This window comes from Pelodiscus sinensis, chromosome 1 (assembly GCF_052426305.1).
Source record: "Pelodiscus sinensis isolate ZL-2025 chromosome 1, ASM5242630v1, whole genome shotgun sequence".
NCBI lineage: Eukaryota > Metazoa > Chordata > Testudines > Trionychidae > Pelodiscus > Pelodiscus sinensis.
Window position 1 is genome coordinate 188,911,304 of NC_143052.1, and position 9,400 is coordinate 188,920,703.

The 9,400-nt window shown below is 48.0% G+C and overlaps 1 protein-coding gene across 1 annotated transcript; it reads right to left on the reverse strand.

The window, feature by feature from the left end:
• Window positions 1-432: 432 nt before the first annotated feature.
• Window positions 433-9,188, reverse strand: ATP5PO (ATP synthase peripheral stalk subunit OSCP). The gene is made up of 7 exons (XM_075911309.2): window positions 9,012-9,188; window positions 8,666-8,716; window positions 4,148-4,258; window positions 3,126-3,255; window positions 2,786-2,898; window positions 945-1,031; window positions 433-617 (listed from the first exon to the last, which is right to left on the reverse strand). Exons 1-7 carry the CDS (start codon window positions 9,039-9,041, stop codon window positions 504-506), a joined length of 636 nt encoding a protein of 211 aa, XP_075767424.2. The 5' UTR covers window positions 9,042-9,188; the 3' UTR covers window positions 433-503.
• Between the last annotated feature and the right edge of the window lie 212 nt (window positions 9,189-9,400).

Genomic DNA, 9,400 nt, shown 5'->3' on the forward strand with positions numbered 1-9,400 from the left:
TGTTTCACATTTCATCAGCTTCATGACAATCGTATCCTGTTTTCAACTGATGGCAGTTTAATCATTACACTGTTCCAGTCTGAAAATAGACTGAATTGTACAGCGGTACATTTAATCTTTTGGCATTTATAGAGCCTTTATCCCTGTACTGCCCTATCCGAACACTGTTTCTGGATTAAAAGACAGGAGGAATAACTAATGCAGTGCAATCCTCAACAGTTTGAGCCAACTTTTACAGAAAAAAATCCTATGTTGCCTTCAGAATTACACAACTATATTCAGGTCAAGCCCATTTTCCAAACCAAGAGTTACAAGGTGGCTCAACAGAGCTCTGTAACTGAAGCTCTTTACAGACTAACTCAAGAGATTGCTGTCTGTAAGGCTGCACTTCAGTGTTAATCACTCTATACAAAATAAGCAAACACTACAGTCTATTGAAGGAGAAATATTTTATTGTTTCCATAGATTGACATGTTCACTGTGTAAAACAGTTGGATAAGATGTTAAGCAGTATCTTTCATGATTCTGGTCAGTTTCTGAATCTTGGATTTTGTTGACATGTCAACATATTTATCCCCAATGCTGACAATCATTCCACCTAGGATTGAGGGATCAGTCTAGGAAGAAGGAAAAGTTAAACATATCTAATTAAAATTCCAATGACCAAACGTTCAAGTGTATCTTTTCTATGCAAGAAATAATAAAAGATTTGTCCAACAGGAATCTCATACTTAAAGTTACCGTGATTGATGCAAGTTTAGCAGTTATTAAAATGCCACTGCATTTATAATATAAAGCAGTTTAATGTACATTTACTTTCACTAGACCAAGTGAGACTAAAATACATAAGATATATTTACAATAGATCTTTCAGTGAAATCTGTAGCTCAGATATGTCTGAGAGAAACTGCTTCACTTTATAGAATTTATCCACAGGTCCTTACCCTGGTCTCCAGTTTTAAGACTTCTCCTTTAGCCAAGAAGCCACCCAAAGCTGTTTTTAATTCAGTGAGGCTGGCCTGATCCAAGGGCTGGAAAAAAATATAGAAAATAAAGAGCTGTATTTAAATATTAAATGTACTAAATGCCTTAATTTCCTGTTCCCAAATGTAATACCCAAGGTAGAGATGGGTCTAAAGGAAGAAAAAGCACTGTGTAATGCTTTTGGATAATAACAGTTAAGACGGGAGAGCAGAGAAAGTAGAATTTGTTTGGCATATCTTGGACCAATTAAGTTTTAGTTCTACTTAATTACATGAATAGACGTTATGCCACCAGGAATGCATCACAAGCAATAATTTGATAACATCTTACTAAAGCAAATGGCAGAAGTACGTGGCTGCAAACATACTAAAGATAGGAAAGATGATTAAGTGGTTTTATTACTGAACTGGGACTGCACTCCGATTGCCCAAGGTCATACACGAAGGCTGTGGCCAAGTTGAGAATTGCAATTACCTCAGTTCTCCATTTTGTAAATGGGTAGGATACTTTCCTACCTCTCAGAAAAAAGATGTAGTCAGGAAGTTCTGAAAGGCATTCAACTACTGTGGAGATGGGACCCACACTTGGAATCAGAACAGATTTTGCAGAGAGAAGCAGCACTTACAGATTCTAGTTGTTTTGCTGGTATGTTATTGAAAAATAAACAAACTGTGCCATGGGTACCTTTAAAAGCCATAACACAGCAGGTATGAACACGAGAGTGTTATTTTTGCCATAAACTTAAGAGCATAGAGAGAACTTGTGCACCAAAACACATATGCAAGCTTTTTCACGTTTCCTGTAAGGGGCTAACTAAGCTGGTCTTTCATCTCACATCAATGCTTTAGTCTGAAATTGCAGATACAGAGAGCTGTGTGCTTTGTAATCACAAAACAGAAATGCTGAATTATTTAAGCTTGGCAACTCAGTCCTAGGTTTTCAGGCTTACTAGGAAACAAAACCATAGGTACAGTAAAACTCCAGTCATCTGGCATCCAATGGTCCAGCACCATCTGGAACCTGGAAGTGCTCCGGGCAGCCGGACAATTGGAGCTGCTTTGCCCATGGCTTCCCCGATTCAGCTGCTGCTGAAACTGACCAGCGGCTGACTCCGGGAAGCCCGGGGCAGAGCACCCCAGCTGCTCTGTCCCGGGCTTCCCGGAGTCAGCCACTGGTCAGTTTCAGCAGTGGTTGAATCGGGGAAGCCTGGGGCAGAACAGCTGGGGTGCTGCCAGGTTGGTCCCGTAGCGCCAAGGAGTACATCCCTCCACTCCACCCCAGACTCCTCATAGCCCCCCCTTCCAATAGTCCATCGTATCTGACAATCCGGCACCCTCTGGATACTAAAGGTGCTGGATTATCGGAAGTTTACTGTATTTAGTTTCTGCCCACTAAACAAGCTAGTGACCTACAGGTAAAAAATACAAGATCCACTGGCTCTCTGACCTGTGAGTCATGCTTCCGCTTCAGACACACCAAGGACAAAAAGAGCAGGTTTGCCTACTACTCTTGAGAAATTCCTCCTGTGGTTTTGCTCAATCATTTGTCCCCCATACTGCCCTGGTTAATTAAATTGTTTTCCAACAATTGTGTGTCAACTAAGAAAAAAAAAATGTGCAACAGTTTTGTTTTCTGGTCAATAGTTAGTGTGTAAGTAACTTTCAGGTACAGTGAACATGCAGTGCTGTTCATTTCTCAAGCATAGGCAAGCTCAACCTATTCAGGTTGCCTAGAAAGGAAAAAAAAATGCAGTCATTACTAATGAAGTCAATCCTGCAGTTTTTATATGTTTCTAGCTTACGTTAGCAGTGGTGATCGAGCAGAGCACTTCTCCACGGTATGCACTCATGATCTTTCCAAAAGCAGAAATTACATCTGGAGTCCGTTGCAAGCGACCATTTTCAGCCAGCACTTCTGGAAAAAGACATTTCAATTTTGAAAACAAGTTACATATGAAAAATATATTCAATACAAATTAATTTAAAAACGCAATAGAACTAACCACAGAAAATACCAAAATGCTTCAATAGTTTCGTTTTACATACATGCTTAAGAAATGAAGACAATGCAAGTAGATTGGGTCATGAAAAATAGCATTTGCTAGTATAATGCTCAGACTTTAGTTATCAATGACTACTTACTCATAAAGTTGATTGTGATCTGAGATAATTTCTCTTTTACTAAAATATCATTTACAGTTTTTTGTTTAATTACACTCTTTATATGAGGATTCAGGACAACACTAGACAATTTGGGATCCTTCAGAAGTGTCTAAAGAAAAAAATACAGATAACATGATAACCAATAGAAAATTTTGTGTACACATTTTCACACACATCCTTGGAAGATGCACAGGCTTAGATTAAATGCACAGGCTTAGATTAAATGAACTTTGAAACAGTTTAAAATCAGAGTAAAAACATACAGTACTAATATTAAGCTTCTTATACATCTAGTTCTCAGTAAGTTAGGAAAGATATACAAGGAGAAAATCCCCCATGCCCAAAGAAAAGAATATGATACAAAAATCTCAGGGCAGGTCTACATTACAGAATTACTGCAATATAATTACATTGCTCAGAGGTGTGAATAATCCTCACCCCCAGAGAAACATTATACTGACTTAAGCACCTGTGTAGTCACATTATGTTGACAAGAAAGTTATGTTGGTGGTAGAATCTACCATCTCTTCGAGGTAGATTAAGTATGCTGATTGGAAAGCAATCTTCCATCAGCACAGTGTCTTCATTAAAACACTACAATGGTACAGCCGCAGCCTTTTTAGTGTAGGCCTGCCCCCGTCAACAGCAAATATGAAAACAAGTGCAGACAACAGGACTGATCTGCAGAATGCATTGAAATGTACTGTAGATTCCTTATATGGACATTGCTGGAACAAGTTTAAAAGGTATCAAGTTTGCATTAAAATAATCTACTTTCAAACAAGGCTGCTTAATAAAAATGTAAGATAAGGGTCAGTATTGAGAACTAGCACAAGAGAGCAAGAGCGGTGATGTTTTTAAATTTGCTATGTTTAATATTTGCTACAGACTGAGAAATTCCTTCTCCATAACTGAACAGGGGGAAAATACAAGAACAAACATTTCCACAACATTTAATTTATAGCTTAAAATTGAGAATTAACTGAACAAAGCCTACTTACCGATACTCGACTAAGCTCTTTCTCTACCTGGTCCAATTTCTTCTGCTTAGAAGCAGCAGAGTAGAGAGCAGTAGCATAGCGACCTTCCATTCCATAAACCTGGATTGGAGGCTTTAAAAACAAAACAAAAGCAGGTCTGAGAATGTCTGAGAAAGCTACTCTCTCAAAGCAGGCTTACCAGGAGATGAACAACTTTTGGGGTGGGGAGGGAAGGGGAGCAGAGAAGAGGAAGAAACTCCTACACTTAGGCTGCGTCTAGACTGGCAAGATTTTGCGCAAAAGCGTTGGCTTTTGCGCAAAGTCTTGCTGCCTGTATAGACTGGCCACAAGTATTTGCGCAAGAGCACTGACTTTGTACTGTACAAAATCAGTGGTTCTTGTGCAAATACTTAGACGCTCCCGCTCAGGGATAAGCCCTCTTGCGCAAAAGTATCCGTGCCAGTGTAGACAGGCAAGTTAACTTCTTGTGCAAGAAAGCCCGATGGCTAAAATGGCCATCGGAGCTTTCTTGTGCAAGAGAGCGTCTACACTGGCACGGATGCTTTTGCGCAAAATATGTCTTTTGCACAAAAGCATCCGTGCCAGTGTAGATGCTCTCTTGCACAAATACTTTTAACAGAAACTTTTCTGTTAAAAGTATTTGCGCAAAATCATGCCAGTCTAGATGCAGCCTTAAACGTTTTGCCCTACCACAAGTGAAAAACTAAGATTTTTGTTTTTTACATTCATGGGATAGATGATATGAATGGTTTAACTCCCTGTGATAGTTGGATGAAATTAAACAAAAAGCCACAAAGGACTATGCTCGCTCTCTGGGTTTAGGCCCTAGATCCACTGACTCCTGGAACCATACTCCAGAGCCTTCAACATACAGGCAGTCCCCGAGTTACGCGGATCCGACTTATGTCGGATCCGCAGTAACGAACGGGGATTTTTCTCGCCCCGGAGGACTGGAGCAGCGGGACGCCTGGTCCCGCCGCCCACCTCCTCCGGGGCGAGAAAAGCTGCTCCCCGTCTCCCTGGTCTGCTGGGGGAGCCAGCAGACCAGGGAGACGCTGAGCAAAGCCGCGGAGGACCCGGGCCGGACTGCGGCGCTGATCTGGAAGCGCCGCGGTCCGGCCCGGGTCCTCCGCCGCTTTGCTCCGCGTCTCCCTGGTCTGCTGGGGGGGAGGGGACGCAGCTAGTGCTACTGGACCAACCCGGTAGCACCCCAGCTGCTCTGCCCCAGGAGTCCTGATTCAGCTGCTGCTGATCAGTTTCAACAGCAGCTGAATCAGAACACCTGGGGCAGAGCAGCTGGGGTGCTGCCGGGTTGGTCCAGTAGCACTGAGGAGCGGCCACGATACTGGACCAACCCAGCAGCACCCGAGCTGCTCTGCCCCAGGCGTCCCCAAGTTAGCCGCTGCTGAAACTGACCACAGGAAGCCCGAGGCAGAGTTGCTCTGCCCCGGGCTTCCTGGAATCAGCTGCTGATCAGTTTCAGCAGCAGCTGACTTGGGGATGCCTGGGGTTCTTAAGTTGAGTCTGTATGTAAGTCAGAACTGGTGTCCAGATTCAGCTGCTGTTGAAACTGATCAGTTTCAGCAGCGGCTGAATCTGGATGCCAGTTCCGACTTACATACAGATTCAACTTAAGAACAAACCTACAGTCCCTATCTTGTACGTAACCCGGGGACTGCCTGTACTTATATTTCTCCCTGAGCTGCCACGTGGAGGGCTCTACTTGCATTGGAGCCCTCCAGTCGAGAACTCCCCACCAGGAGGGAGCAATACTACCCCAATCTTTAGACTACAGTTAAGATGTTAAATTGTGGTCACTGAGTTAAACTTAGAGTTGATACAATTTGTATCGACTATATGATTAGTTGATTGGACCACTCTGCAGAGCCACAATGGGGGTAACTCCAGGAGGTAACTCGGGGCTGCGGGACCAACCCAGCAGCATCCCCCAGCTGTCCCCGATTCAGCTGCTGCTGAAACTGACGAGCGGCTGACTCTCCAGGAAGTGTGAGGCAGAGTTGCTCTGCCTCGGGCTTCCCAATCAGCCCCTGATCAGTTTCAGCAGCAGCTGACTTGGGTACACCTGGGACAGAGCAGCTGGAGTGCTGCTGGGTTGGTCTCGCAGTGCCAAGGGTTGGTGCTACCAGACTAACCCAGCAGTGCCCTAGCTGCTCTGTCCTAGGTGTACCCAAGTCAGCCGCTGCTGAAACTGATCAGGGGCTGATTCCAGGAAGCCTGGGGCACAGCAACTCTGCCTCAGGCTTCCCGGAGTCAGCCACTGGTCAGTTTCAGCAGCGGCAGAATCACGACACCTGGGGCAGAGCAGCTGGGGGGCTGCCGGGTTGGTCTCGCCGTGCCAAGGATCGGCACTACCGGACCAACCCGGCAGCACTCCAGCTGCTCTGCTGCAGGTGTCCCGATTCAGCCGCTGCTGAAACTGACCAGCAGCAGCTGAATCAGGGACGCCTGGGACAGAGCCGGACTATCGGAAGGGGGGGCTATGAGGGGCCTGGGGTGGCATCCCCCCACCCCAGACTCCTCATAGCCCCCCCCTTACGATAGTCCGGCAAATCTGATAATCCGGCACCCCCTGGGTCCTAAAGGTGCCATATTATCAGAAGTTTACTGTAGTAAGAGCCCCTGGGGTCTTACATTTAAAATGTAGAGGCACAGCATCCATGCCAGCTGGGACTACTTGGTCCCAGCTTGTGTGGAATCTAGTAGCTCCTGCCCACAACTAGTCCTGGCTGCTTTGAACAGAGGCTGCTCCAACAGACAGGGGCCCCCATATTCCTTCCCCCCCCCCCCCCGCTGCCTCTGATGGGGGGGGGGGGAGAGAAGATGTGAGAACACCCCGGAGACACTGTTGGGAGGATTCAACTTTTAAGTTGGTTCCCCCTAGCACTGGCTCGTATTCCCGGGGGGGGGGGGGTGCACCGCAGGGAGCACCGGGCAAGTGGGGGGCTCAAGCAGTTCCCACTCACCCCATGATCCCACTGTGGCACTTCAGCCTTTGAAATGTAGCAAGAGCCCAACAGTGTTGAAACGCTGCAGTGGAAATAGCAGCCATGAGCGGGGACTGCTTCAAATCCCACTAGCACTGTTTCCCCCGCTGTGCCTCTGCTTCCCCTGCCCCCCAGAGACAGCGCTAGGGGCAACTGGATTTTAAGCCGGCTTCCCCCAGCACCAGCTCCTGCTCCACCTCTACTTGCTGCCTCTGGTGGAGGTGAGGGGGGGAGAAGGTAGTGACTAATCGAGTCTCAGTCACTAGTGGAGAGGAATCCTGTGGCACCTTATAGACTAACTGAAGTGTAGGAGCATAAGCTTTCGTGGGCAAAGACCCACTTTGTCAGATGCAGACGAAGTGGGTCTTTGCCCACGAAAGCTTATGCTCCTACACTTCAGTTAGTCTATAAGGTGCCACAGGACTCCTCGCCGCTTTTGCAGATCAGACTAACACAGCTACTCCTCTGATACTCAGTCACTAGTGTAAAACAGAAAGCCCATATCAATACAGCAAAGGCAGTTCTCAGAGCCCTCAAACTTAGAAAGTCTCAGCACCACGCAAACAGGTGGCTCAGGCTGCTCTTTGTCCCTATCTTATATTACCTTCCTAGCAGCCCCTCTTCCATCCTTGATGCTGGGTCCTTTATTAATGTTATGCTGGTCACCCAAAGTTACTAATCACTTGAAAATCTTGACCCCAGTAAATACACCATTTAACTCAGTTTTCTGAACAGTTCTTTGGTAGAATCATCAAGCTTAACTTCACACAGTTAAAACAGTTTCAATTAGTTAGAATGCTAAAAGGATTGCAGCAGAGTGGTCACTCAAATCACTTTAAACAGGAAGCCCTGGTAAAAGGAATTCCGTTTTTGATAGAAAGCATTTCTGCTGCTGCTGCTACACTGGAAGGTACAGACACACAGAAAATCCCTCCTAGTACTCAACAGACAGTATGGGGTTAGGAGGCATGTACTGAAAAAAGGGTTCTATCCCGTCATTCACCTACTCTGTCAAGGGGTGATACCAGAAAGGAACAACACGGAAGAGTCAAAAGCTGGCAGCAATATGATACTTCATTCTTTCACATCTCAGAATTACAAGAGAAACTCAACCAAAAATAACCAGCTTAACCATAAGCTGCGTTAACATAACTTATAGGCAGCTCAGTTAAGCAGCGCTGCTATTCCATTTTGATCTGAGGAAGTGGGTCTGGCCCACGAAAGCTCATCACCTAATAAACCATCTTGTTAGTCTTTAAAGTGCTACATTGTCCTGCATTTTGCTTGCTATTCCAGGGCACTCAAGGGGTTTAAATCTGTTCCACGTCAGGCGTCCCCATTGAAGCCGGTGCCGCCTTTCAGGTGCAGGCGGCACAGACGCTCTTGGCAGTCCCCCTAGGCGCGCACAGCGGCACTTGCCTGTCCCCAGCCAGCGGCGCTGCCGCACTCGCGCCCCGGGGCAGCGAAGCTCGGGGCGGGGGAAGGGGCCGGGCGGGGGAGCGAGCGGACGCACCTTGACGAGCGGCGCGGCGGGCCGGGCGAGGGCGGTGCTGAAGAAGCGCAGCTGGAGGAGGGCGAGACGGAAAACTCGAGTTAGGCGACTCCGGAGGGAAAGGCCCGAGGCCCGGCGCGTGTGTCCCCGGGGTTCCCGCCCGCGCTTGGGCCACGCGCCACCCCCCGGGGCCGCCTGGCGAGCCCGAGCGAACCCGCCTCCCCCACGTCCCGCCGAAGCCAGGAGCCCGAGCCTGGCTCGCGGGTGGGGGGGCGACAACGGCCGCCGAGGAACCGTTGGACTGGGGGGGGGGGCAGGCCCTGTTCCTCCCCGCGAGCCCGGATGCGGGGGCGGCGCTGCCGGTCACCTTCCCCGGGAGCCCCGCGGCCGCCGCCATCGTCTCCTGCTACTGTAGGTCAAAGCGGGGCCCTGGCTCGGTAGCGGCCAGGACGCATGCGCACACTCCGCTGCGGGGCACGCTGGGAGAGTGAGTCTTGCAGCCCCGCTCACTCCTGGGAATTGTAGTTCATCAGCGGGCGGCGCGGAGAACGTGACGTGAGCCGCCAGGCGGAAAGAGCCCACGCTGCGGGGCTATGAGCCGGGTACGGAAGCCCCGAGACGTCCCCACACTACCTACGTCAGGCGTAGAAAGAATGTGGTGCCGCTTGGGTTCGACTGAGCATGCGCGGTAACAATCCCAAAACCGCTGCTCTTGCCCCGCCCTTACTTAGGGTCGGGTTCTGCCGCCTGCGCTGT